The 26272-nt window shown below is 46.7% G+C and overlaps 9 protein-coding genes across 13 annotated transcripts; 5 read left to right on the top strand and 4 right to left on the bottom strand.

Moving 5' to 3' along the window:
- Positions 1 to 277: 277 nt before the first annotated feature.
- LOC117896520 (putative ammonium transporter 2) lies at positions 278 to 2595 on the bottom strand. Its single transcript, XM_034804888.1, has 3 exons — positions 1733 to 2595; positions 1278 to 1673; positions 278 to 1225 (listed from the first exon to the last, which is right to left on the bottom strand). The coding sequence occupies exons 1-3, from the start codon at positions 2158 to 2160 to the stop codon at positions 340 to 342; spliced, it is 1710 nt and encodes a 569-aa protein (XP_034660779.1). The 5' UTR covers positions 2161 to 2595; the 3' UTR covers positions 278 to 339.
- Positions 928 to 19440, top strand: LOC117896525 (protein SET). Of its 3 annotated transcripts, XM_034804896.1 has the most exons (5): positions 928 to 932; positions 17637 to 17912; positions 18490 to 18679; positions 18746 to 19099; positions 19172 to 19399. In XM_034804896.1, exons 2-5 carry the CDS (start codon positions 17667 to 17669, stop codon positions 19180 to 19182), a joined length of 801 nt encoding a protein of 266 aa, XP_034660787.1. In that variant the 5' UTR covers positions 928 to 932; positions 17637 to 17666; the 3' UTR covers positions 19183 to 19399. The 3 variants fall into 3 exon arrangements, with proteins under 3 accessions (XP_034660787.1, XP_034660788.1, XP_034660786.1); XM_034804897.1 differs by lacking the exon at positions 928 to 932 and having other exon boundaries at positions 17523 to 17912; positions 18749 to 19099; positions 19172 to 19440; XM_034804895.1 differs by lacking the exon at positions 928 to 932 and having other exon boundaries at positions 17524 to 17912.
- On the top strand, positions 3414 to 5420 carry LOC117896528. Its single transcript, XM_034804899.1, has 2 exons — positions 3414 to 3572; positions 5124 to 5420. Exons 1-2 carry the CDS (start codon positions 3530 to 3532, stop codon positions 5396 to 5398), a joined length of 318 nt encoding a protein of 105 aa, XP_034660790.1. The 5' UTR covers positions 3414 to 3529; the 3' UTR covers positions 5399 to 5420.
- On the top strand, positions 5453 to 11391 carry LOC117896515 (la-related protein Larp4B). Its single transcript, XM_034804883.1, has 4 exons — positions 5453 to 5538; positions 5609 to 7685; positions 7856 to 8883; positions 8952 to 11391. The coding sequence occupies exons 1-4, from the start codon at positions 5477 to 5479 to the stop codon at positions 9037 to 9039; spliced, it is 3255 nt and encodes a 1084-aa protein (XP_034660774.1). The 5' UTR covers positions 5453 to 5476; the 3' UTR covers positions 9040 to 11391.
- On the bottom strand, positions 11696 to 17250 carry LOC117896517 (eukaryotic translation initiation factor 2 subunit 3). Of its 2 annotated transcripts, XM_034804886.1 has the most exons (5): positions 17046 to 17111; positions 16250 to 16424; positions 13191 to 13427; positions 12250 to 13123; positions 11696 to 12184 (listed from the first exon to the last, which is right to left on the bottom strand). In XM_034804886.1, exons 1-5 carry the CDS (start codon positions 17109 to 17111, stop codon positions 12115 to 12117), a joined length of 1422 nt encoding a protein of 473 aa, XP_034660777.1. In that variant the 3' UTR covers positions 11696 to 12114. The 2 variants fall into 2 exon arrangements, with proteins under 2 accessions (XP_034660777.1, XP_034660776.1); XM_034804885.1 differs by lacking the exons at positions 11696 to 12184; positions 12250 to 13123; positions 13191 to 13427 and adding an exon at positions 13825 to 15515 and having other exon boundaries at positions 17046 to 17250.
- A 6-nt stretch (positions 19441 to 19446) lies between the features above and the next one.
- Positions 19447 to 21279, bottom strand: LOC117896521 (T-complex protein 1 subunit zeta-like). Its single transcript, XM_034804889.1, is given in 2 exon segments — positions 19447 to 21066; positions 21068 to 21279. Coding segments are annotated over 2 exon segments (1599 nt in total). The 5' UTR covers positions 21182 to 21279; the 3' UTR covers positions 19447 to 19581.
- Positions 21280 to 21293: 14 nt separating this feature from the next.
- On the top strand, positions 21294 to 22449 carry LOC117896526 (ATP synthase subunit O, mitochondrial). The gene is made up of 3 exons (XM_034804898.1): positions 21294 to 21444; positions 21672 to 22118; positions 22187 to 22449. Exons 1-3 carry the CDS (start codon positions 21415 to 21417, stop codon positions 22340 to 22342), a joined length of 633 nt encoding a protein of 210 aa, XP_034660789.1. The 5' UTR covers positions 21294 to 21414; the 3' UTR covers positions 22343 to 22449.
- LOC117896519 lies at positions 22339 to 24325 on the bottom strand. Its single transcript, XM_034804887.1, has one exon. It carries the CDS (start codon positions 24223 to 24225, stop codon positions 22474 to 22476), a length of 1752 nt encoding a protein of 583 aa, XP_034660778.1. The 5' UTR covers positions 24226 to 24325; the 3' UTR covers positions 22339 to 22473.
- Positions 24326 to 24408: 83 nt separating this feature from the next.
- On the top strand, positions 24409 to 26173 carry LOC117896523 (protein zntD). Of its 2 annotated transcripts, none has more exons than XM_034804893.1 (5): positions 24409 to 24778; positions 24838 to 25115; positions 25185 to 25380; positions 25529 to 25907; positions 25973 to 26173. In XM_034804893.1, the coding sequence occupies exons 1-5, from the start codon at positions 24530 to 24532 to the stop codon at positions 25981 to 25983; spliced, it is 1113 nt and encodes a 370-aa protein (XP_034660784.1). In that variant the 5' UTR covers positions 24409 to 24529; the 3' UTR covers positions 25984 to 26173. The 2 variants fall into 2 exon arrangements, with proteins under 2 accessions (XP_034660784.1, XP_034660783.1); XM_034804892.1 differs by having other exon boundaries at positions 25182 to 25380.
- Positions 26174 to 26272: the final 99 nt, after the last annotated feature.

Raw genomic sequence — 26272 nt, 5'->3', positions numbered from 1 at the left:
GCTACTTCGGCGGCAATTCCTAGAGAGTGTTCAAATCAGGGCAGAGAATGAGCCTCAAGAGTTGGACAATAAAGTGGGCTCTAAAACTGGCTGCAGAAATCCAAGAAAATGTCATGCAAAAAATACTTTCATTTAAGGTGCAGTCATTTTATGGCAACGATCTAAAAGAAAATTAAATTTGATTTCAATTATGGTCCAGAGATCTACTCAACTCAGAACTAAAACATAATTGTTGTCTCATGATAAGTATAATTGAAGTCTCTACAACAGCGTGTCCTACGTAGTATGTCTGTGGCTTTATTTGTTGGAATTATTATTCCTACACTTCGATGCATTTCACTAATCAACCCAAGCAAAGTTTGGATCCTTGTCCAACTTATGGGATATAGTAGCTCCAATTACGGGCAACTCGTTGTTGTTGGGACGATAGAAGCCCTCGCTGATGATGCCCTCTCTGGTGAGTGGTCTGCGGCTAAAGACATTGCCCGGTGGCTTGACCGGCGACTTGGGTTTGAAGGTGATGTCCGAATTAGCGGTCAGCTTGTGTCGTGTTATCCGCGGGTTGCTCACCTGCTCCAGGTAGGATTGCCACTGATAGAGCTTATCATCGGCGGCACGCAGTTGGTCGATGCTGCGCTCGTGTCCCGGATTAATGCCAATTGGCTGGACCCCAGCTATGTTCTTGAGATCAACTTTAATGGGCGCCAGGGCGGAGATGGCACGCGACAGACCAATTTGACTGTGACGTATGCGATGCTCGGTGAGATCGGCGCCCAGCAGCTCCTCATGCGGATCCATGCGTATGGGTATGATCTTGTTGATCACATAGAGCAGCAGAAAGGTTGAACAAATGCCCCAGGAGGCGAGACAGAGAACCGAAAGGGTCTGAATGCCCAGCAAGTACCAGCCACCGCCCTTGAACAGACCCATGCGTCCGTTGGTTGTGTCCAGCGGTATGGGGTTGTCGGCAAAGAGTCCCACGGCGATGACACCCCAGATGCCACAGACGCCATGCACTGCACTCGCACCCACCGGATCGTCCACGCCCATGCGATCGAACAGGGGCATGGCCAGCACACAGAGCAGCGAACCGATGGCCCCAATTATCAAGGCCTCCCACGCGCGATACAAGAAGCAGCCAGCCGTGATGGACACCAGCGAACCGAGCACTCCATTAATGAGATCCATGATGTCCATGCCACCGTCGTGCCGCCAAAAGGAGTAGCTGTGGAGAGAAAAAGACTTGAGCAATGGCCTTGGATTTATGTTTTGCTTACATGGAGCTGGTAAAGCCACCGCCAAAGGAGCCCATCATTGTCATTACGGCCGCTCGCGCTGCATACTGCCACTTGGCGCCACTGACACCATAAGTGCTGCCCGAATTGAAGGCCAGCCAGCCCCACCAGAGCACAAACAGGCCCATGCAGGCGTTGACTGGATTGCCCAGCGGCAGAGGATCAAAACCCTCGGAGTATCGGCCCAGACGCGGACCCAGCATGGCGGCCGAGGCAAACGCCGAGGCGCCACCAATCAAATGCACGGGTCCGCTGCCGGCAATATCCACGGCGCCCAGTTTATTGAGAAATCCATGCTCTCCCCACACCCAGCCAGCGGGAATGCAATAAACGGCCGTGTTCAGAAACGAGAACAGGCAGTATGCCTTAAAGTTACAACTGGAATGGAAAGTCTTTGAATATTTTATGTCTGATGGCTCGAGGAACGTATAACGTACCGCTCTGCCATTGCGCCACTCACAATGGTCGTGGCCGTGGTGGCAAACGAGAGCTGGAACAGGAAAGCAGCAAATATTTGACCCATTAGGGCATCGCCAACGGGAGGATCCAGCAGAAAGTCTCCAATGGCTATAAACGGATTGGAGAGCGGTCCACGGCCGAAGCTCATGCCATAGCCAAAGAGCCAATAGGTAAAACCGCCGAGCACAATATCGATCACGTTCTTCATCATGATGTTGACCTCGTTCTTGATGGACACACAGCCCGACTCCAACATGCCAAAGCCCGTTTGCATTGTGAATATGATAAAGGACGATGTCAGCACCCAGTTGGTGTCTTCCGTGGAGAGATCGTAAAGTCCGGGTATCACATAGTTGCTATGATTACGCCCGACCCCCTTCAAAGCTGACGCCGTGGCGTTGTCCATTTTCGAAGCCGTACAGGACGTCCGACAGCCTCGCGTGATGGTCAAAGAGTGCGCGACACAGTGGGACACATGGAAGTCATGACATCAAAACATCAAATTCGAGTTGGCCAAATTTTCCCAGTGAATAAATGAAAGTTGCAAATTACCTGCATTTCATTTAAACTGCAATTTAATCGCCGCCTTTCAGCAATTCGTCAATTATTTCGTGTGCGTGTTGTTTACGGCGGCTAAACTCTTGTTGTTGATTTTTTTCGCAGGGCCCTTTGAGCTTGACATTGTACGGTTCTTGGGGAGTTGCATGACAAAATTAATGAGTACAGTTTGCATTTAATTGAATTAAACTACCAGCGGAATTCATGAGTAAAGTGGTAGAGCTGAGGATTATTTCAATAAGTCAATTCTTCTCAATTTTTTTAAATTTTAAATTTGTCTTTTGTTTTCTTTTGCATTTTCGATAGCGGGTTTCGTCTGCTTTTACAGTAATCGATCAGATGTGCCGTTTCGATGCCATTAATTGAATCTATCGATCACTACAATAAAAGGTTTACAGTAACATAGAACATGAAAGCCACTTGTTATGCTATTTTCTGCAGCAGCTTTATTTTTCTTACCATTGGTACATTTTCCAACCGTTTCAACTTTAAAATTAATGTTCACTTTATACAAGTTCCGCTGTAGCCCTGGAACTGGTAAATACCGATATATATATGTTTGTCGATAGTTTAGGCACCCTGTTTTTGAGGGGTGCTCTTTATCTAAAAAAAACCTATTCAACAATATTTAAATTTCAATACAAAGAGTATATTACATAGAGTGAGATCTTCCATAAGTAGTTTGGGAAATTAGGGTGTACAAATACCCATATTCCAAATCTTTGTTGTATGTATGTAGTTCATGAGTAGTTACTGTGTAGTTAAAATTTAAGAAAATGTATTTTCACATTGACCGTTTATTTTTAAACCTTATTTTATGGGTTATCCCATTAGAAGGAGTCATTAAAAATAACCAATCTTGAAGCCATTTTATGCATTCATCGTATAAAATTATATATTTAGTTCTGAAAGCTCTAACTAGGTCGCAATATTGAGCCGAACATCAAAATCGTGGAATGTAATTTCCAATCAACATAAAAGAACTTTAACACGGGCGTTAAGTGGGTTTTCCTTAGTATTTTTGCGGCATTTTCGGAATATGAAAAGGTATAATTCCGGGGGTCGGATGGTATAATTTATCAGTAAATCCGCGGTCACACTGGTCGGCTCGAAGTTTCGTAAAAAAAACTGTTGAAAATATTGAATAAAAAGTTATCTGGCAATTAACAAGCTTTAATTGATTGTGCGGCTATAAGTGCGAATTATCCGGGTGCAATATGTATTTTTTGGCATTGCTTGCGTTCATCGGAAATGCCAAAGGTAAAAAGCTAGTGGGGAAAACTGGTGTGAAAAATTTGGTACACACACACATACACCTGCAAAAATCAGCCCCATGTCCTGGCCGAGGAGCAAAGATAATGAAAATGGCGAAAATGTATAACATTTGAATAGTGCGAAATGTGTAAAACTCCTTAGAAGCGAAAACAAGGTCTTTCATGCAAAATCAATTTCGATTGGGTTGGCTCCTTCTACAAAAATTGGAAATATGGTCCATGGCCACAGAGTTCACAATTTATGGGACACGGGGCACACACATACATATACACGTATGTATACCAATACCACGGCACATGCTGCGCTTCGGTTCGCTCTTTTTCTCAGTAGAGCATAGGCAGAGCAGCAGCAGCAGCAGAAACTCCTGTGAAAAGGGGGCATAACGGTTCTTGGGGGTGGGGAAATGGAAATGGCAATACGAAGGAAGTGGCCTGCAAAATTTTGCTTTGCTTCTGTACATACATATACATGTATTAATATATGTATGTATGTTCGTGTGGGTGGGTGGGTTGTTTGTGTGTATGGTGTTTATTTTTTGCATGTACACCCTGGCTCCTGTTCGTGTATGGGTGTGTACTTTTGTGTTGGTGTTGGGGGCGGGCGGGAGGCTGGACTGGGTGTGTATGTTGCTTGTGTATGTATTTATCATTCACACACATGCACACAGCAAATTTCACTTGGAAACTCTCGCATAAAAGGCAACATTTTTTTCTCTTCTTTTTTTTGGTGCGGGGGCGGGGGCGGAACGCACGCCTGTTTGCCATTTTCGTTCGTGCGTTTCCTGGCCAGAAATTCGCTTTCGGTATGGTCGCCTCGGGACCTGAGTCCCTCCCCGCCGTTGTCATGCAGCACACGCATATGTGGCGGCGTTGTGTATGTACTGTATGCACACATTTGTGTGTATTTGTTTTTAATTTGAATTTCCTTTTGCTGTTTAGCATTTAAATGATGTCGAAAATGTTCTGCGTTTGCATTTAATTTCATTCAAGTGATAAATATCATAGTCTCTCTCTCTCTCTCTCTCCCTCACTTTCACTGTTGGTTTATGCAGCTGTGCAGATTCCTCTCCGTCCCTGTCGCTCATCCAGCACCTGCTGCACTTTGTCTATGCATTTGTAATTGTATTCGTGTGTGTTTGTGTGGTTGTGTACGTGTTTTTGGTGGCACAATGTTAAATCAGCGAAAAGTTGGTCAAGTGTGTCAAAATAAAGAATTCAGGCCCCAGCATCATCGAGTGTGCGATTATATGCAGGTGTGTGTGTGTGTGCAAACGAGTACACACGTACTTGGGTTTGTGGTAACTGTAAATTACAAGCGACATACTCGAGCTTCTGGAATAATCAGGGTTGCTCTTGTTAACTTATAACGGTTCTTCAGAGGAGGTTCTGGAAGAAGTTTCTAGAACATGAAATAATACAAGAAATGCCAAAAGATCAGAGTTCTCAACATCTGCAAAGTCCCCCATAAATATGCTTTAAAATATGCATCCAAAAAACTCCACACGACAACGAAAAACTCAAGTTATCGTTTCCACAGATGGTAACGCGGTGAGCTCCAGCCTCATACCCGGCGGACACTGCCGTGACTACAATGGCAAGCTATACGAGACGGGCATGCACTATATGCCCGGGCCGGACTCCTGCCGGCTGTGCATCTGCGACAGCGGGCTGCCCAAGGCCTGCAAGATGGTGCTGTGCGAGGCGTTCAGCAAGTGCAAGTCCTTCCAGACGGTGGGCAGCGGCAACAACTGCTGCGAGGTGATCTGCCTGGATGATCAGTTCAGCGATGGGAGCACAGACTTTGGCATTTGACTGGTGGCCAGTGGCATCACGGCCACGCTCTCTCTGTCCTTGCTCTTCTTCCTGGTCAATCGGTTGAGGCAGCGTAAGATGCGGGCACGAGAGAATCGCCAGAATGCCGAGGATCAGCGCAGCATTGTGGGTAGCATTGGGTGAGTCATTAAACAGCCCCCAGCTAGTCCCCACTAGACAGTTAAAGCATTTCCCTGTTGTTCCTTTCAGATACATTGCTGGCAACATGGGCTACATGGAGGGGAATCTGAGTGCCATCGATTACTCGTATGGGGGAGCAGCCACCCACTATCCGCTGTGGAAGCCGCACTTTCCGCGCGGCGAGGCACCTCCTCCATATGAGGAGGCAGTGGCCATCTCCCAGGCAGAGGCGCTGAGTGCCCAGTGCGTGGTCAGCCTGCCCGCGAGTTCTCAGCGTGCCGTCGCGAGCGTCAGCCAGCAGCAGCAGCTACAGCAACAACAACAGCAAGCGCTCCAAGCCCACCAGGCACATCTCCAGCAACATACGCTCCAGCTGCACACTCAGCCGCAACAGCATCATGCCCCGCAGTATACCCAACAGTTGGTGCCACATCCGCAGCATGCCCATCAGATGGCTGCCGCCGCCGCTGCAGCAGCAGCAGCCAATGGTGGCTCTGTTCTGCCGCAGTCGAACCAGTACACACAGAGCACCACGAATCTGATCAACATCAATATCAATAGCGGGGGCGTGACCACCATAGCCACTGGCGAGAATCACCAGCCGCCGTATAGCCTTCAGAGCGAGCAGCAGCACAGTCTCGAACAACAGCAGCAACAGCAGCACCACCAGCAGCAGTTGCAGCTGCAACATCAGCAACAGCAGCAGCAATTGCAGCTGCAACAGCAACACCAACAGCAGCAGCAACAGCAACAACTGGCTCAAGCTCAGGCTCAGGTCAGCAATGGTTCCATTTGCCTTCAGACAATGCCCAAGCAAAGTGGGGGCGGCAGCAGCGAGTGCAGCTACAAAAACTGTCACTTGAACATCAGCGCCAGCGTGACTACAGCAGCGGCCACCAGTAGCTCTGCTTCCTACAGTGCGTCACGCAGGACAACGCCACGCGGCTCCCAGGAGCTGCTCCATCAGTTGCCCCAACAGCAGCAGCAGCAGCAGCAAACGCAACAGCAGCAGTATCTCACGGTGGCCGATGTAGAGATCAATGCCAGTGCCAGTGCAGCCAGCTATCATTCCCTGCCCGCCAGCAGCGAACTTATGGCCACGCCCACGCATGCCCAAGTGCTGCAGCATCAGCAACAACAGCAACAACAGCAGCAGCACCATCAACAGATGCTGGCAGCTGCCATGTCCGCCCCGGCAATGGAGATATTGCAGCCTTTAGAAATAGCAACCATTTCATCGGCGCCTGCCTGCAGCACATCGGATCAGGCCACACAGCTGCCGTTGCATGCGACGCTTAAGGCACAGCAGCAGCAACAACAACAGCAGCAACAGCTCAGTCTGGTGTCCGCATCGAGCAATAAGACGCCCTCGAGCTCTCGTCGCTATCATCGCACTATTCCGCGATACTTTGCCGTGGCCGATCCGCTGCAGGTGAATGTCAGCAGCAGCAGCAGCAGCAAGCCCAAGAGCAGCAACAGCAGTGAGGTGGCAGCCACCAAGGCCAGCAAGAAGCCGATGTGCCAGTGCCCCATCCAGCATGTGCCCATGTCCTATATGGGCAGCACGGCCAATGCCAATGCTTTTCTGAGTGGCGCCGGCAAGCTGTTCAGCAACTCGAGCAGCAATTCCAGCCCCACATGCTCCCTGTCGCCCGGGGCTGCTGTGGGCGGCGGTGGCAGTGTCCGGCATGCTGCCACTCTGGCATACGGCCAGCGGGCCAAGTCCTCGACGAATCTGCAGCAACATGCACAGGATCTCATAACGGCTGCAGGCGGTGGCACGCTCAAGCGCGGAGGGGGCTCAGCATGCGGGCATGAGCCAAAGATAACCACAATCTCCAAACAAGTGGGCGATGAGACGCAGACTCACCATCATCCACATGTCAGCGGCAGCTCGGGTGGGTCCAGTGGTGGTGTGAATGTCTCGGCTATAATTCCACCGCCACCGCTGCAGCACGCCGAGGATGTGTCCGCACCGCCCATCGTTTTGGGGCGCGTCCAGAAGCGTTCCTCATCGTCCAGCAATTCGGGGGAGCAGCGTGGGCGTAGCTCAAACGGCAGCGGCAGTGCAGCCGGACGTAGTGCATCCAGCAGCGGTGGCGGTGGCGCTGCCGATGTGCTCTCCACCGCCTACTTGAATCGAAAGGTGAGTTCGAAATGTAAGTAATCCCATCATTGTGAGAGATTAGCTTGCAGAGCGGTGAATGAAATCCGAAAGAAATGAAATTTGAGAGACACTTTGATTGGCTGTTGATTCCATTCCCCGATCTGAGAATTGCTTTGGCTGCCGAAAGCTAATCCTATGTATACTTGCAGGTTGATGCCTACTTGAGTTTGACACAGAAACAGCAGCAACATTTCTTTAACCAACAACAACAGCAGAGGCAGCAGCAGCAACATCACGATCAAAGCAATCCAACTTTACCACCGAAACTCTACAAAAGCCTAACGAATTTAAAAAGCTCAACAGTCGCCAAAACAATCACGGCGGCGGCCCCTACATCCTCCTCCTCCTCCTCGACGTGCAACAACAACAGCGTGGCCACCATTTACACGCTAAGCAAGTCAACCGCCAGCTCGAGTGTTCATCGGAAAGAGCAAACCACACCCACATTGACACTGCCGCCGGCAAGTCCCAACGCGGCCGGCACCGGGGAGAAGCTGCTGCTGGCCAGTGGCAAGATCAATTCGAGCACATTCTATCCGTTGGCCAATCATGTGACCTACACCCTGCCCAAGCACATCAGCGGCAAGGTGTCGCTAAACAGCACCATCAACAGCGTGGTCAGCAAGGTGCCATCGGTGATCAGCATACCGCCCGTGGAGAACAACAATGCCACAACAGCGACTGCCGCTGCCGCTGCTGCAACCAAAAGCACAACACTGCCAAAGATATTGCGTGTAAAGCGCGACACGGGAACCGGAACGAGCACGAGTACCAGTACGAGTACGAGTACGAGTCTGGCCATAGCCCATTGCCAGATGCCCAACTATCCGCTGGCGGCGCCCAAGAGCAGCTCCAGCGGCGGGCGATCGGCATCGACAACACCGAGCAAGCAATTGCCCGTTTGCACCACCTCGAAGAACTGTTTAAATCCCAAGGAGCACTTCTTGCCCAACGACACCAGCCTAGACGATGACTATCTGAGCGAGTGCGAGAACTGCAAGATTGCGCAGAGTGCCAAATACTATCTGGATGCGGAAATGAGCGGCGGCGGTTCTTCAGCCTCTCCGCAAGAGACCATGACGCTGCAGCGTAAATCGCTTGAGGAGACGAAAGAGGAGCCGCACGACAGTTACTATCGGAGTTCGCAGACGCTGCCCAGCAATGCCAAAAAGCATGGGTGAGTGATCCAACAAGGCCATGGCAAAGACATTTCAGTTGTTTATAGTTCATGTTCTTCCCCTGCAGATCTGTCAGCAAAAATAACAATCGCGAGCCGTGGCAGTTCTCAACGATTCCCGCTGCCAGCTCATCGGACGAGGATGTCAACGAATGAGATTTAAGCCATTTTCTTTAAGGTGCCCCCTTGGGCCAGAAGAGTGTGCATCCTAAAGAAAATATAGGCTACAAAAGAAAAAGAAAGAATACCCCAAAAATCCAAAAGAGTAAAGCTAAGAGTTAGATGTCAACGTATTTGTTGCTGCAAAATATTGAAAGAGATCACTTGTATATAAGAGACAGAAACACGAAATGTAATTTAAGTCTAATGCTCAAAAAAAAGGAACGAATATTATTGTATATTTACGGAATAGTTATGGCATTGAATATGTAGATTCACTGACTGTTTAGATATGCTATCCCTGAAGATTACACTAACCAATCAGCGGCATGTAAATTTGCGTGTTTGTTATGCACCACACAACACACCTCCTGTATATCTCTGTATGTATGTAATTGAAGAAAAAACACTGTATATGATACCATTAGGAAGGGAAATCAATTATAATCAATGGATACACCCATTATGGATTAATGGATTAGAGGAACTGTTGAATACTTGGCGTATATGCATTTGAATCATAATTGTATGATGTAAGGATGAAAAGAAGATGTCAAACATAACTGCCATCTGCCAATCGTTAAATGTCAATAATTATTATATATGTATTTGTATATGTAATATCTATTCTATGTAATGTATGGTAACTTTTTTATAACTATGGAATCTGACCAACATTGAAGGTATCTACCCCGCTCCCTGATTGCTGCACACCCCCTCAAAAGAACTGTAGGATAAGCTTCAACTTAAACTTATACAAACAAAAGGAATATAGGGAATATAGGTACATATTTTGACATCACATGCCAATAACCTAAGCCCCTAAAGTTCTTCCTCACACGCCGCACTCCATGGTAAATATTTCTATAATTGTTCGTTTTTTTCCATAAAATATAAAGTAACTCCCAAATGAATGTACCATATATAAAATGAACATAATTGAGTGTATAGATAAGTAAGTAAAACAAAAATTGTTTCCAAAAGTCGTATTTAGACATTAGACGGTTTCTTTATCGATAACGAAGGACTTCTTGGCTAAAGAATCATTTAATTTTAACTCTCCTTTATTCATTCAGAAGGCGGCGGAGCTCTTAACGACCCCAAGGCAGCCAGTCAGTCGTCGTCTAATGCTACCGATAGAGTCACCCAAAAATATTTGATAGATAGTAGCGCCACACGTCCCCCAAACAGCAGTGAGAGGCAGAGATAGGTGGCACGGCACGGCACTAGGTTGCTCAGATAATAAAAAAAAAATATATTGTTTGATTTAATCAAATTACAAGAAAATAAAAACAAAAAACTAGTCGTAATCATACTCAAAAACAACAAAGAGATACTAAGCCCGGAGTTAGTTATGCCAGCAATTAGTCGAAAGCTTACAAAATATATGGAAAGCCAAAGATTACCAGAGAATAGAGAGAGAGAATATATGTATATTGAAATAGTTTTTGATTTTCTTTAGTTTATATGTAATTTTTTCAGTTAATTATTTAATTATATTGAACTTTTGGACAAAAAAACACATGACAATGTGATTTTTGTTCTAGTTTTTTGGTTGTAAATGCGATCTCGGATCCGACGGGGACTTTTGGTCTGACAAAAACTGAATTGTGTTCAATGGATGCTCAAAACAAATAGATATACATATATCTTTAAGAATGTACAATATGTTGTTTAGTTTCGGATATATACTTAACGAAAATGGTAAAAAACAAACTCTGTTATGAAATGCTCAAAGCGTGTACTGACCACAACGCAATCGTGTGTCCCTCCCAATGCCACAGTGTTTGGGTGGGTCTTTAATTTAACAAAAAAAGGAAATTAAAAGTATTACCAGAAATTACTCAATAGTATTACAAAATAATCAATGGAATCAAACGTTTTTTCAAAATATAACTTATTAGTGACGAGTCATTTATCAAAATTTAGTTAAAAAAAAACTATTCAATGAACAACAACAACAAAAAAGAACATATGTACATCACGGCTAAGTACGAATTTTTATTCATTAAGCTATATTTACTATTGATGAAAAATCTCAAGAAACCAAAAATATTAAACTAAAAAACGAAATAAAAAAATATACTTGGTAAAATGTAGTTTACAATTACAAAATGAATAATGAAACAAAAAAATAAATTATAATTAAAACTAGTGTGTGGAGATAGTTAAAACAAATTTACCAAATTCGAAAACCAAAAAATAAAAACGTTTCAAAATTATTCAACACTGAAAATAATGTCGATAACGTGCGATTAATCATTGATTAATTATCGATGTGCATCAAATGTTTCGATGGCATAACATTTTCTGAACGAATAATTGCTTAACAAAAAAAACCAAATACAAAATATTACGAGTATCAATGTGTTATTGAACAAAAAATCGTATTGTAACTATTTAAATTTAATTGAACTAAAAAAACGTGGAAAAATAAATTGGTCTATAATGAAATATTTAAAGAGTGTTTTCGATTGAAGGAATTTCCCCGTCATGTTGCCTACTTTCCAGCGTTGGGTAGATAACATCAACTGCAGGACAGAAGCGCCTTTCACCCTGTTTCTTCTAAAATGCAAAATCTCATTAATTTCCCATAATAAGAAGTCATTCTCATGGTTTTAATTGTAAAAAATGCAAATACAATTTGTTGTGGTTTTCTTTTGTTTCGTTTCATTTTCCTTTTTTTGTATTTAAATCATAAAAACAATTTTACGATGCATCAGATTTTGCCATTTAGTTACTTTTTATATAATATGTATATGGTATAACCTATTAGTTTTTGTAATGCCTGATTCTTCTATGGGGTTTGCAAAACACTCGCAAGCGAAATTTGTGTGGTTTATGTACATACAACAAAATTCAATAAATTAAGTTATGTATGTAGTTTGCTTTTTGTTTGATCAAAGGACACGTTGGCGTCGGCGGAAGGAAGGGGAGACCAAGGAGGAGCAGGACACAAAAGACGCTTTCGGGGGATAATAAAGATGATGCTGCTACTGCTGCCACTGCTACGGCTTGGAGAACCAATCGGGATCGGAATCGGGCTGGGCTGTGGGGGTCCTTAATCTATTTCTATTTCGGCTGACTGTCCAGAACGGGATTAATTGTCTTCCCTCCAAAGATCTGACCCCATCCAATCAAACTGTAAGAAGAGAGCATGCCATTAGATTGGAATTGTTTATGGATTGCTGATGGCCTTGTACTTACCGCCAATGGTTCTCCACACGTCTGCTGAGTGCAATCTTCTCTCCCTTCTCGGTACACACCGGGGTTGTGAGCACAATCTTGGCCAAATCCCCCTTGGTGGCCGAGATGCGACCGCCAGTGCTGAGCGATCCGATGTTGACCAGCAGGATCTCGTTCTTCTGCAGCTTCTCGACACGTGCACCCTTCTTGTCACCGTCCGTGCGTACGCCGAGCAGGCGACGCAGCAGGTAGTATGAAATTTCCAGCTCCTGATAGATGTCGGGCAGCTGTCCGACGGCACCCAGCACCTGGCCGACCAAACGATCGGCACGACAGAGCGTGGGATCGATTTTGGTGCCGACACCGATCAAACCACCGGGCACGGCATACTGCAGTTCGTTCTGTTCGGCAAAGAGCGAAACGATGCGCGAGAATATGGGGCGGCAGGTGATGTTGCCATCGCTGTCCTTGGTCACCACACCGGGACGCACTTCGATCTCCTGGCCCACCTTCAGCACACCGCTCAGAATGGAGCCACCGGCGACGCCACCCTTCAGGTCCTGCACCTCACAGCCCGGCTTGTTTACATCGAAGGAACGGATGACAATCAGACGTGGCGGCGCATTAAAGTCCCGCTGCGGCACAGGAATCTTGTTCACAATATATTCACAGAGCACGTCAATGTTGTATTTGAGCTGGGCCGAAATGGGTATAATCGGCGCGCCCTCGGCAACGGTGCCCTGGACAAACTTGGTGATCTCCTCGTACTGCTCCTTCGCCTGGCTCTCCTTGATCAGATCGATTTTATTTTGCAATATCAAGATCTGTTTCAGTTTCATGATCTCAATGGCAGCCAAATGCTCAGAGGTTTGCGGTTGTGGGCAGGATTCATTGCCTATAAAAGGAAAGGGAAACAGAAAGTTAGTTCAAGCTAGAAGATATTTGTTGACTGATAGACTTACCAGCAATGAGCAGCAGTGCGGCGTCCATTACAGCGGCACCGTTCAACATGGTGGCCATAAGAATGTCGTGACCGGGGCAATCCACAAAACTCACATGCCGCACCAGTCTGAAATTGCCAGAGCATGCGGGTCGTGTACAGGGCAAGCTGTCATCCTTGCTCGAGGCATCCGACACAAAGCTGGCCGGTCGCGGGCACTTGGGATTGTCGCACTTGTAAATTTTGGCATTGGCATAACCTGGAAAACATATCGAAATAAAATGCACACAAAATGAGTTCCACAAGCAGTTCCATCGTTAGAAACCTCTCAGCCTTAGAACCGTATTACTTATGCCCCAAAATCATTATAAATTAAATTGTCTTTATTCATTTCATTTAATTTATGTGTGACATTTGGACAAAAATATTAATTAAATCCTAAATATTATATGGAGTATTTTCAGTGAAAATGTGAAGTCAATAATAATTAATAATTACAATACAAAAATGTCTGATCTCTCGTTAAATAAAGTCTCAAACTTAACATGGAAGCAAACAAATTATTCCACAAGACTGGAACTATATTCTAACGATTGAGGCTTGTAATGATAATAATTTGTTGCATCATATGGCAGTGCAGCAACAGCAAAAAAAAAAAATAATCAAATGCTGGCATCGAGAATTGGAACTTAAAACAAGACCTTCCGGCAATTGGCCGCCCCACATCGACACTGAACTCGCGCAGCCGTGGATATATTCTCATAGGGCACATCCTCATTGTCCGCTCGAATGTAGTCAAAGCTGAGCTCCTCCCCCGCCTTGATCGGACGAATGGTGAAGAAGACCAGGTGGGGCAGAGCCATGTTCAAGTGCTCGATCCAGCAAGGGAACACAGCCAGATTGGGATCGCACGAATGATTGATAAAATGTGATATGTTGCCATAGTTGGCCGCATCCACAGTATACTCGCTATCCAGCGATGTATTGTAGTCCAGATCAAACAGATAGGTACGCCCATTGTCGTCATAGGCCTTCCCACGCTCATTAGCCTCGTCGCAGGTGATAATCTCTCCGATATATTCGCAGACAAACTCTCCCTTTTTCAGAGCCTGGGGTGTGCGGACACCCCAGCCCCTTCCGTTGCTTGTTTTGAAGAGCACAAGCGGATGCTGTCGCCCTTTCTGTACGAGACGATTGGTGCAGCTTTCATCGCAGGAACATCGGCTATTGCACTCATAGATGGCACTGCCTGGCCGGAGCCGCAGACGCCCGGTGCTACGCTCGTAAGCAAAGATTTCGCCAGCCATTCTTCCACAACACATAGAAGAGGCGGTGCAACTTTCTGCGCTCTCATGGCACTTGCAGCCCACAAGTCCAGCCTGTGGCTTGGGTACCCCTGCTCCAATGATGTTCTTTTGTATGTACTTGAAACCGCTGTCAATCGTATCCAGATCCCAATTGTTTTCCACTCGTATGGGCGGTGACGGCAGCTCCACTCTATTCATTTGCTGCTCAAACCGCAGCAATTCATGCAGCTGCTTGCGACGATCAAAGTAACACCGGCTAATCTGCATGCGGCGCAGGGCACGCTGCCCGATTCGCTCGGGTTGCCGCAGGCTCCGACTAGAAGCGGCACGGAGCTGCGCAAGCAATATGATATCAATCTGCAGCTCAAGCGGATCATAGGCATCAATCTCGATAATGCTCATACTTTGTATATCTTTATTCGGCGGTATGTTGGCGAGCTGTGTCTCCAGTTCCCCAGTGATGTGGGCTACATAAACCTGATGCAGCTGCAGCATACGCTCAACAAAATGTTCCATTTCGGCACAATCCGACAGATTGTCGTACGATTCCCATGTGTTGGCGCTCTCATCGTAGCCCTGCCATTTGACATAGAAAACGGGACGACACTGGACCACCTCCACGTGCTCGATCCTCTCCACAATGTACTCGCCCCTCGGTAGCTTCTTCATCGCCCGTCCATCGTTGTTCTTGCTCCTTTTGGCCGATGGTGTGGGTGTTCGGGCACCGCCGCTACGTCGTCGCTTGAGATCGTTCACTTCCAGGGGGCCAGCCGAAAACTGTGATAATTGATCGGTTTCATCGCAGCTGACGATGCTGCCATAGCCGCTGCTGTGGCTGGGACTCAATGAGGTTTGGCTGGTGCTGCGACGACTAATGCGTGTTGCTTCCGCGGGGGGCAGCGCATGGGCTGCTGACTTTGTCGCCCACTCCTTTCGCCGCTCGGCAAGAAGGCGCAGCTGCTTTTGTTGCTTGATTTCGTATTTCTGTCGCTGGACCTTGGATTTCAAAAGTAGTGGGATTTTCTTTTCGCTTAAGCGTTCTGCAAAGTGAAAATTTTTTGTTTGTTTCGGACATTTTTGTTTTGATTTTTGTGATTTTTGTGGGTCGCGGCGTGTGGTTGGCGCAAACGAAAAACGGGAAAAAGAAGAAAAAGATTTGCAATTAATTAAATTGCTGGATTATCAGTGAATCAATCATAATAAACATTCAATCATTGCAAGAGACTAAAGCATACAGAAATAGAGAAAGAGAAGTAGTGAGAGATTCCCAACAAGAAGATGCAACTATCTTTTAGTACAACTTTCTTTTTTACTCTTTCTATCTACAGAAAGGCGACGACACACCTTGGAAGGGGCGCACTGCCTGCTAATCCAGCAATTTAAGTATACAAATTACACAATTACAAAAAGGTTAATAATCATTTACAGAACGCTTTTTGATCCCATTTACACATCGTTGCAAGCCAGCGACATTTTAAAACAAAACTAATTGAAGGAACAGCAATAACTCGCGGCAACAGCAGGAGGAGCAGCAGCAGCAGTTGGCGGCTTCCAACGCGGGTGTGCCGTCGTCAGTGTACTTAAGAGACTTAAGATCCCACAGGAGATCAGAAGGGATCGCACACTCCAGAGAGTGTGCAAATGCTTAAGCCATTTACATTGATACATAAGGTTTAGCTCTAACTATGTTTAGGTTATTGATTTACAGTATGTATACATAAATATATCTTCATCAAATCATCATCATCACATGTTCCATTTACCCCCCACTCACCGAGCTTAATTGTAATGTTGCGCTCCAATTCGTTTTTAAATCGGACCGTCTGTACGCCGGATATGGCTTTGACTACGGTGGATTTTCCGTGCGCGACATGTCCGATTGTGCCAATGTTGATGGTCGCCTGGCGCGAGATCACCTCGGGCGACAGAGGTGTAAGGTTGCTGACTTCCTGCAAAAGGTATACACCGTAGATAAAATAATGATCAATGAATGGAGTTGCCTGCTGGGGGATGGTCTTATCGTATTTATCCACCCCCTCGGTACTCTTAAACTTCTCGTAGTATACGCACGAGAATGTGTAATGTGCGTGTTCGTGTGTGTGTGTGTATGGGAAAGCCGTACATTTTGAGGTTAGAGTGGCATTTGTATTGCATCAGATAGACTGGTGGCCACAAATGAGCGGCTCTGTTTCGGCAAAACAGCACAACAATTTGATACATTTCCGCTTTATGTCTATGCCAGATGCCGAGGCAAAAAAAACCCTGAAAATCCGCACCAGCCCAGAAACTAACGCCACGTGCTGCATTTTTCGTGTGTACCCTCACCCCCGTGGATGTGAGAAACAACAAAATGTTGTCAGCAGCAGAGACACTAACTTAAGTGTTTAAAGTTATATAGATGTGTCTGCGTTAAGAAATTCTTGTTTTTTCATACAAAGATATCTGGGCGCGTCCTGCCGCCTCCGCACCCCGCTGTTTTCAGTGGAAGCGGCACAATAATGACGACGCGTACACTTTCACACACGGGAAAAAAACAGACTACCAGAAGATTGTCATTTTCGCATGCTTACCAAATTCCTCAGGTCCTGCTTTTGCAAATTCCGATTCACATTGACTTGAGCTTCAGCCGTGGCCATGTTTTTAATGTTTTTAAAAACGATTTATGTATAAAATTATAAAATTAATCTCCAGCTCCTTCACGTCGGCATCAAATATTCTCTACGCGTGTTGTAAAGGGCGGAAAACGCGAATGTAATTTGCTGGTGTTGCAAAACGAAAGAGCTCACATTTGAATACTTTTATTCGATATGTGAAAAGATATGTTCAAACCATCGATATATCGTTATTTCCATTTGCAATTTGTGAACTAATTTCAAAAATATGGTAGAAAATAAAAAAGTAAAGCTGCTGCATTTTTAGTCCTGAGTATCTATATCCTGCGATGCGTTGCGATGCTCCAAGTGTCCACAAAATTGTACGAGCGATACTATCGACAGTGGCATCGATGGTTTCCCATCCACTAACATCGATACGCTTTTACAGTTCTGCCGCAAACGCAAAAAATCCGCTTCTGCTCGTCGACTGTACCGCCGTTTTGCTGAATTGTTTTACAATTTAAAATTACTTGTAATTGCACAAGTATCACCCACCCGCATACCTAGACCCACACACACACTAAAAAAACAATCAGAATGTCGAGCGTGCCAAAGCGACCAAAACTGGATGGAGCCGCCGTTGACGGATCTGCCGGCACAAATGAGGAGGAGTCTGAGGCATTGGAGTTAATCGATGCCTGCCAAAACGAGATTGATGCGCTAAACGAGAAGGCCAGCGAGGAAATCCTCAAGGTGGAGCAGAAATACAACAAACTCCGCAAGCCATGCTATGAGAAGAGGAGCGAGCTCGTAAAGAGGGTGCCAAACTTCTGGGTGACATCGGTAAGTCCAGTCCTAATCCCATCACATCTTCCGGCACCCTGCCATTAGTTGCATGGTATGCGTTTCCATGTTAGCAGCCAAATTTCGGTCCTCAAGTGTTAAGTGGCGGCAAAGCTGATGCTGCAGAATATACAGAAAATGTAATTGATTCTTCCCCCCTGTTTGAGGGTCCATCAAAATTTGTCTCTATTCAGGCAATTTTTTTTCTTCATCTTTTGATGCCGCCGCCATCGCAGCCGCCGCACCGCTCTTTTTCTGCGCGAGCGTGTGGGTGCGAGTGTGTGTATCGATAGATGTGTCTGCCTGTCGTCTGCTAGAAAAATAAGCTCACTTTATTGATGCAGCTCTTGTTTATTTACTTGCGATAAAGCTGTTTTCCCATTAAAACGACTACTCTGCAAATTATATAAAAATTGCGTACTTTCGGTGAAATGGCGCCAGTAGGGGAGACTTGTTCGGCTATCGTTATCGATTGCGAAGCACATTTACTATGTGCTGTAGAATGATAAGATCCCCGGTCTTGTGCTAAAAATCAACTCAATAAACTAAACTCTCTTTCTCTATCTACCCATAACAGTTCATCAACCACCCACAAGTATCTGGCATTCTGGACGAAGAGGAGGAGGAATGCTTGCATGCCCTAAGCAAGCTGGAGGTTGAGGAATTCGAAGATATCAAATCTGGCTATCGTATCAATTTCCATTTTGACGAGAACCCATACTTTGAGAACAAGGTGCTCACCAAAGAGTTCCATTTGAACTCAGCGGGTAAGATAGCAGCTCTTAAAATCTGTTAAATGTGTGTAAAACTTTAGTTTTATTTTACTTTTCTAGCTGCTTCAGAGAACGGCTCGGACTGGCCCGCGTCGACTAGCACTCCTATTAACTGGAAGGAGGGCAAGAATCTGCTGAAACAGCTGCTGACGAAACCCTATGGAAACAAGAAGAAACGCAATTCCGAATACAAGACCTTCTTTGATTGGTTCTCGGATAATACCGATCCCGTCAACGATGAAATTGCAGAGCTGATAAAGGATGATCTTTGGCCAAATCCACTGCAGTATTACCTAGTACCTGATATTGAGGTGGAGCCAGAAGACGAGGAAGATAACGACGACAACGAAGAGGAGACGTTCGACGATGAAGACGGAGAAGATGGCGAGGGTGATGATGACGATGAAGATGAAGGTAAGCCATTCATCTACATATTCACTTAAAAATATCAATTGCAATTAATACGTTTAAATTCTGTTCTTTCAGATGACAAGTAAACACTCCCTCCCCTTACACCATGGATAAACAGAAAGCCCAAAGTGTTGTTTTCCCCTCCACACACACACAACCCCTTTTACCATTAAATTTGATTCTGTGTGAATTCGTAGAGCCTACACCAGTCAACCAACCACTCCAGGGTTGAAGGCTAAATCCAAGCAACCATTTTTTTTATTTCAAGGAAAAATATCCAACGCGTATTTTCAGTGAAGAAAAGGAAGAAAAATTAAAAGAAATTTTAAAATTACAAATAAAAAAAGACGTGGAATCTCTTAACAGAGTGGACATGAAAGCATAGCTTTAATTTATTTTTAAACCATTATATAGGTATATATGTATTAAGTGAACATTAGTTGTATTTTGGTTAAGATATATTGATGGGTTGGTAAGGCCTAAACCTAACCCTTGAGGCTGGTCAAGCCAGCACGCATTACCTCGTCGACGAGCAGCAGATTGCTGGCTATAATTGAGCACGAGTTGAGGATCTGCTTCTTGACAATGTAGTTGTCATAGATGCCCATATCGACCGGCTTCATGGGCTCACCGGTGGCCAAATCGAGGCCAACCAAATCGGTGGTCAGGCGATCCTCGGTGACGAGCTTCAACATAGTGTCCTGGGCATCGTAGCCGCTGTTAACGGCCAGCGCTTTGGGTACGACCAGCAGGGCATCAGCAAAGGCCTGCACGGCCAAGCGGCCCTTGCCCTTGATGGTGTCCTTGTAGACCAAAAGTTCGTTGTAGGCACGCACCTCAAAGGCGCCAGCGCCAGGGATCAGAGCCTTGTCATCAATTGTATTGTTGATGGAGCGCAGACCGTCGCGAATGGCGTCCTTGATCTGCAGAATGGTGTGCTTGTTGGGGCCCTTAATCAGAATGGTGACCGACAGCGGATGCTTGCAGTCCTCCACAAAGGTGTACTTGTTCTCGCCCAGCACATGCTCGTACACGACACCCGCATAGCCGAGATGCTCCTCCTGCAGATCCTCAAAGGTGTTCAGAGCGGTACCGCCGCAGGCCAGAGCCAAACGCTCCATGTTGCGGCGCTTGGCACGACGCAGAGCCAGAATGCCCTCCTTGGCCAAGGCATCCAGCGAAAGTGGATCTATTCCCTTCTGGTTAATCAGCACGAACGACTTGTCTGTGCCATCGCACAGCGAACGCTTAAGATCGATGACCTTCTTTACACGCTGATCAATGAACTCGCGCTCAGCACGGACAAAAGCCTCGCGCTCCTCGGCTGTCTTGTAGAAGAAGCCAGAATTGACCTCGGCCTTCTCGTACTCCAGTGAGACATTGGCGGTGAGTATGTAGACATTCTCCAAACGCTTGGGCATCTCCGGATGGCGACCGCCATGGTCCAGGACCAGACCACGCACCAGCTGCGTTTCGGTGTCCGTCTTGTGCTGCATCTCCATCAGCTCCACCATGTGCAGATCGACGGGTTTGTCGGTCCCATTTGCAATAGTCAGTATGGCATCCACACACACCTCGGTGAGCAGGTCGGCCAGCACGGGATGTACCTTGGTCTTCAGGCTGGTGTTGGCCACCTCCATCAGATTCTTTTTGTTAATTTCCACTGGAACTTTGCATTTCTCGAGTACCTCCAGTGCCTTGTCGCGAGCTTTGCCAAAGCCATCGGCCATGATGCGAGGATGCAGTCCCTCCGACAAGTAGATGTCCGCCTGCTTGAGCAGCTCTCCAATCAGCATCACCGTGGTGGTGGTGCCATCGCCAGTGGAATCGTCCTGGGCGGTGCTGGCCCTGGCAATCATCGATGCAGTTGGATGCTGGATTTGCATCTCATGCAGCAGCACATTGCCGTCCTTGGTGATCTTGATGTCGCCGGCACCAGAGACCAACATTTTCACAGTTCCTTTCGGGCCCCAAATTGGTGCGCATCACATCCTGCAGACCTCTGGCGGCGCTGATGTTGATGGCCAGTGCATGGGCGGCACGTGCAATTTCGGCCTTGGGATTTAACAGGCTAATCGAAGCCATATTTTACGATTGAAAACTTTTACAAAATGGCAACTGAGCTTGAAAAAAATTGTGCTTCTGACTTGACGAAAATTTGAACAGTATGACCTTATGCCCGCCGTTAGTGTTAGCAGCTATCGTTTTTATTATCGGCGCTGTGCAACTCTGGTTCGTGTATCGAAAGTCCGTATTATCAAAGTAACCCTGTTTGTCTCAGCTGCGATTTTAGCTGAAAAATTCTTTGGATTAAAACGATGGCCTCCATTAACAAATTGGCAATTTTGGTAGGTTTTGTGCATATAATTAAATAAATAAGCTTTCCTCTGTTCCAGCCGGGGCTATTGGAGTGGCAGAGTGTGTGAAATATGCGCGAAAAGGCCTGTCGCCGAATCAATAATTATCTAACGCGTATTTGTTGGTTATGTAATTCGCAAAAAAAAAATGAACCAACACTCGGTCGTTTTATTAAAACTCAAACAGCATTAATGATGTCTACTTGAAATTTCCGCAGAGCCGTGCACTCAGCTCCGCCGCTGGTGCCACCAAGGCGGTGAAGCCTCCAGTTCAGTTGTTCGGTCTGGAGGGCCGCTATGCCACAGCCTTGTACTCGGCTGCGACCAAGATGAGCCAGTTGGATCAGGTGGAGAAGGATCTGATTGCGCTGCAGGCGACCCTCAAGACCGATAAGAAGCTGCGCGAGAGCGTGACCAGCCCGATCATCAACAGGAAGGTCATGGGCGTCGCCCTGAAGGACGCATCCGCCAAGCTTAGCTTTGCCCCGGCCACTGCCAACCTGCTGGGTCTGCTGGCCGACAATGGTCGCTTGAAGAAGCTCGATAACGTCATCACCGCCTTCAGGACCATCATGGCCGCCCACCGTGGTGAGGTTGTCTGCGAAGTGATCACTGCCAAACCTCTGGACTCGTCCCAGAACAAGCAGTTGGAGGGTGCACTCAAGGTACGAGTCGCTTTGTGCCTCTCTGGCCATGTCTGTTTTTATTTGATGAGTGTTTTTGCTTTTTGCAGGCTTTCTTGAAGGGCAACCAGTCGCTGAAGATCACCTCCCGTGTGGATCCCAGCATTATTGGTGGCTTGATTGTTTCCATCGGCGACAAGTACGTCGACATGAGCATTGCCACCAAGGTGAAGCTCTACACAGATGTCATTCAGACCGCTGCCTAGGCCTGTAAGGATTAGCTCTTGATTAAATGCCACAAACCGAATGTTTGGAATGGAATGTTTCATTCGGTATTTGCGAATAAACCACTCTTCACCCCCCAAAATCCATCGTAAAGGCGTTCCCCAGCCACGCATTATTGGGACTTTCTGCTGGTCTGTGTGCCTTTGCTCGGTGTTTCATTTCCACTGACAGATGGCCGTCGTTGCTCATCTTCGGTGCGCTGCAGCTCGTCCATCTTGGCCTGAATTGATTGCTGCAGCTCGTTTTGTTGTGCCAGCAACGAGTACAGCTCCTTGATGCGTGCCTTCTGCAGCTCGACGGCCCTTGTGCCATTCGATGTAGCTGGCGTGTCGAACCAGTTGATGCCTTCTGGCGGGACTTGATCCTGCTGCAGCTGTGCCAGAGCTACGGCGTTCCATTGACCGCAGTTATCACCATTTTCGTTTGTCTTGCCACAGGTGCATATGTTTGGACACTTCTCACAGCATGTACCCTTGTCAAGCACCAGTACATCGGCGCAGTTCTCGTCTTGTTCCCCGCCTTGCCCACTGGCGTCCGAATCGTTGGTAGAAGCGCGGCACACTCTATAGTTAGGATGATCCAAGTCTGGGAAATCTGCTCTCTCATTGCCATCCGTTAGATCCGACTGCAGCAACCGAATCTCGCTGAGTGGCGATGGCTGAAAGGAGTCCGGACAGATGTATGCCTCATCACAGCTCTCTTTCGGCGCACCAGCCATGATAAGGACATTCACGGTGTTCGGTTTGGTGTTTTTGTCAGGCGACGGTTGTTCCTCATTCTGCAAACCCAAAACGCCAGCCATGCCAGTCACATTACTTAACTTTGTAGGCGGTGTCGTTCGCTGACCAGAAACTGGGCCCTTCGTTGGATACGCAATGCCATTGGCGGAAGGTGTAGAGAATGGAATCTTGGCTGGTACACCGCAGCCTGGTCTATCCAGTGATGGCTGGGACACTGGCCAGGCATACTGAACTTCCTGATCCTTCGTTTTGCATGCCTGACAGCCCAGATGTTTGGGCTTCTTGGTTTGCTGTTGTCCAGATGTGGAACTACTGCGACTCGAACGCTTCTTTGGCTGTGGCGCAAGTCCTTTGCTACATTTTCGCGCTTGCTGCTGCTGGCCGAGTGCATTATTTAGGGTGAGATAAATGCCTTCAGCGGTGTGATGCCGCTGTTGCTGCTGCACTGTGCATTGCTGCACCGGCTGTTGGTCCGTTTGTTGACTCTGATCTTCTCTGCTGTTGCACTCCATCGTTAGGGCGTGGGAGCTGCACTCCTGACACCTAGGCATCTGACTCAATCGATAATGGCCACCTTGTGAGCATGGCATGCAGTGGGACATGCAAGATTCAGTGCCTGCTGCCGGGCACATCGATTGATGCTGCTGCTGCTTTTGTTGTTGCCTGCTTGGACAGTATTGAGGGCTTACTGTTTCGGTATATCCTCGCGCCTCATGCTGTCGATTGTTGTTGATAAAACGAGAAAGACTACGCCAGCAGTGTTGGGTATAACTGCTGCCAGATTGTCGCCTTGTACTGGACATATTTTGATTCAGATTCATTTCCCTAGGATGGGTGGCGCTTGGCCATGTGCTTGATAGATCCCTTCCACGTTTATCAGATGACCTGACGCTTGAGCGACGCCGTTGATCATCAGTGCCAGATTTCTGCCTTTGCTCACGCTCTTCGTTAAATCCTTTCAAGTGAATGGCGCATACACATGCACGTTGGTGAAATGTCGCCACTTCCAGGTTGTACGAATCAAGGTGAGCCAAATTCAACCATTTTTGCGCCTCTGCCATGGTGTGTGGATAGATGAAGTGTCCAATTGGCTTCTCGCCACAGACGATACAACGACGGGTCATTTCAAATTTACAATAAACGGAAAGACTGGGGACGCAAACATTTGAATTTTGAATTTTTATGTTACATATTTGATCGATGTTATCGAGACAGTATTCTCTGTGATATTTTCGATACTTTTCTGTGGGATTTTAAAACGCGTTTTACCAGCGCATCCCAGCGTTGCATTTGCCGATAATTCTTCATCGGTTTTTGCAGCTGCGCCGCAGCTGTGTTTCTTTCTGTTTCGTTTAAAAATAGTAAATGCAACGAACTTTTGTGTGCACTGCTGCCCCAGTTTTGATGACTAAGCCTGCCAACTGAACAATGAGTTTAGCAACTGGAACTATGGATGTGGTTAACACACCGAACAGCAGTATGGACGCCACGAATCGCGGTGAATGGGAGAAGGTCCTGGCTATGCTTGTACTTGGCTTAGGCAGCTTCCTCTCTGGCATGCTTCCCGCCATTATATCAGAGCGCAACAGGAGGCGATTCCCACTGACCACATCGCTGCTTCTATGCTTTGGAGCGGGCATATTGCTGGCCACAGCACTGGTTCATATTCTGCCAGAGGTGCGATGGTTTCTTTGGTTTTGTGTTACCTGGAATGTAATTTGATTATCCATCCACAGGTGCGCGAGCAAATGAATTCGAAATTCGCTGAGGTGGCCATGTGCAGTGGTTTCTTCATCATCTACTTCATTGACGAGTTTATACACTATTTCTTTGGCGAGGCCATTCAGCATACGCACACTCACGGCCATGAACATGAACGTGAACCTCAACCCTCGTCGCATGCCCAAGTTGACCCACACAGGGACCACAATGGATATGGCGCAACGGGTGAACGTGCGCCCTTGCTATCAGCACAGTCGTCTACGTCACACTCGCATTCCCATCACAACGAAAAGTAAATCGATTACAGTTCCCTCTCTCTCTCTCTGTGGACCCTAATTGATTGCTTTTCTATATGCAGCAGCCATGATCACAATCAGGGCTCTTCTTCCGCCTGTGATGATGCCAGCGTAGAGGATGCAAATGCCCGCATATGTCATACAAGTCACACGGAACCATGTGCCCAGTCCATGACCGGCACTCTGGGGCTCTTTGTTGCATTGTCGCTGCACTCGGCCATTGAGGGACTGGCGATTGGCGTACAAAACTCAGCCACAAAGGTATGTTCATAGTCTGCTCTTGACATAGTTTTCGGCACAGACAGAGGGCGCAATCTTTAGCAAATATTAGAAGCTTCGCACGATTTAATCTAGTTAGATAAGCCGGTGCCCAGTCCCCCCTCTCATATTCTTTGTTTCTTCTTTGCAGGTTCTATTTCTTCTTGGCGCTGTGGCCTGCCACAAATTCGTGATGGGCTTCTGCCTGGGCCTAGAGTTTCGCTCCAATCCTCAAACCACTTTGCGCTCCCAATTCGTGGGCATTTTGGTATTTGCTTTGGGTGCCGTCTGCGGCATTGCCCTGGGCATGCTTATCGTGGACGTGCCCGCCGAATGGTCGTCGAAAACGTTGCCCATAGTTCAGGCGCTGGCCGGCGGCACGCTCTTCTATGTCACCGTCTGTGAAGTGATACCCCGCGAGAAGGCGCGCTGGCACTCGCACCCAACGCGACGCTGGGCGGGATTTGCGCAATTCGCAACAGTTGTGGCCGGCTTTGCCACCATGTGCATTATAAACTTTTATCTTTCTGGTGCGTATCGCAGTGTAGGCTGTCTCTGTGGGCCCTCTTAATAATCTCCAAAAACTCAATTTCAGATGAGGAATAAGTAGCTCTGTTCGAGAGGGATGACTTTTTGCGCTGTGTGTTCTTTTCTTTATATATGTAAGAGATTAATTTTAATTGGCAGCTCATTGTTAAATGTTTTTTATATATTGTGTGTATATTCCATGCACGTTGGATGAATCTTTGTTATAGAATAAAGTGAATTTGTATCTGCAAATCAAATCTAAATGAAATTTTGCCATTTTCTTGTTTTCTACATTTATATTTTTCTTTTCTCCAAAGTATCTGATCTGTGTGGGTCGTGTTTCTGTTGTTGTTGTTTCTGCTATAAT

Source organism: Drosophila subobscura, chromosome O (genome assembly GCF_008121235.1).
Source record: "Drosophila subobscura isolate 14011-0131.10 chromosome O, UCBerk_Dsub_1.0, whole genome shotgun sequence".
NCBI lineage: Eukaryota > Metazoa > Arthropoda > Insecta > Diptera > Drosophilidae > Drosophila > Drosophila subobscura.
The sequence above is the reverse complement of the archived record's forward strand: the minus strand, read 5'-3'. Positions and strand labels throughout refer to the sequence as shown.

Coding starts and splice junctions, on each gene's coding strand:
- LOC117896520 (XM_034804888.1), bottom strand. CDS start 2,160: ATGGACAACGCCACGGCGTCAGCTTTGAAGGGGGTCGGGCGTAATCAT. Junction 1,674..1,732: donor AGTGGCGCAATGGCAGAGCG/GTACGTTATACG, acceptor TTTCCATTCCAG/TTGTAACTTTAAGGCATACT. Junction 1,226..1,277: donor GGTGGCTTTACCAGCTCCAT/GTAAGCAAAACA, acceptor TTCTCTCCACAG/CTACTCCTTTTGGCGGCACG.
- LOC117896528 (XM_034804899.1), top strand. CDS start 3,530: ATGTATTTTTTGGCATTGCTTGCGTTCATCGGAAATGCCAAAG. Junction 3,573..5,123: donor GTTCATCGGAAATGCCAAAG/GTAAAAAGCTAG, acceptor TCGTTTCCACAG/ATGGTAACGCGGTGAGCTCC.
- LOC117896515 (XM_034804883.1), top strand. CDS start 5,477: ATGCGGGCACGAGAGAATCGCCAGAATGCCGAGGATCAGCGCAGCATT. Junction 5,539..5,608: donor AGCATTGTGGGTAGCATTGG/GTGAGTCATTAA, acceptor TGTTCCTTTCAG/ATACATTGCTGGCAACATGG. Junction 8,884..8,951: donor AGCAATGCCAAAAAGCATGG/GTGAGTGATCCA, acceptor CTTCCCCTGCAG/ATCTGTCAGCAAAAATAACA.
- LOC117896517 (XM_034804885.1), bottom strand. CDS start 17,111: ATGGCCACGGCTGAAGCTCAAGTCAATGTGAATCGGAATTTGCAAAAG. Junction 16,425..17,045: donor AGCAGGACCTGAGGAATTTG/GTAAGCATGCGA, acceptor TACCTTTTGCAG/GAAGTCAGCAACCTTACACC. Junction 15,516..16,249: donor CAACATTACAATTAAGCTCG/GTGAGTGGGGGG, acceptor TTCACTTTGCAG/AACGCTTAAGCGAAAAGAAA.
- LOC117896525 (XM_034804896.1), top strand. CDS start 17,667: ATGTCGAGCGTGCCAAAGCGACCAAAACTGGATGGAGCCGCCGTTGAC. Junction 17,913..18,489: donor CAAACTTCTGGGTGACATCG/GTAAGTCCAGTC, acceptor TACCCATAACAG/TTCATCAACCACCCACAAGT. Junction 18,680..18,745: donor GTTCCATTTGAACTCAGCGG/GTAAGATAGCAG, acceptor TTACTTTTCTAG/CTGCTTCAGAGAACGGCTCG.
- LOC117896526 (XM_034804898.1), top strand. CDS start 21,415: ATGGCCTCCATTAACAAATTGGCAATTTTG. Junction 21,445..21,671: donor TTAACAAATTGGCAATTTTG/GTAGGTTTTGTG, acceptor AAATTTCCGCAG/AGCCGTGCACTCAGCTCCGC. Junction 22,119..22,186: donor AGTTGGAGGGTGCACTCAAG/GTACGAGTCGCT, acceptor TGCTTTTTGCAG/GCTTTCTTGAAGGGCAACCA.
- LOC117896519 (XM_034804887.1), bottom strand. CDS start 24,225: ATGACCCGTCGTTGTATCGTCTGTGGCGAGAAGCCAATTGGACACTTC.
- LOC117896523 (XM_034804892.1), top strand. CDS start 24,530: ATGAGTTTAGCAACTGGAACTATGGATGTGGTTAACACACCGAACAGC. Junction 24,779..24,837: donor TGGTTCATATTCTGCCAGAG/GTGCGATGGTTT, acceptor ATCCATCCACAG/GTGCGCGAGCAAATGAATTC. Junction 25,381..25,528: donor TACAAAACTCAGCCACAAAG/GTATGTTCATAG, acceptor TCTTCTTTGCAG/GTTCTATTTCTTCTTGGCGC.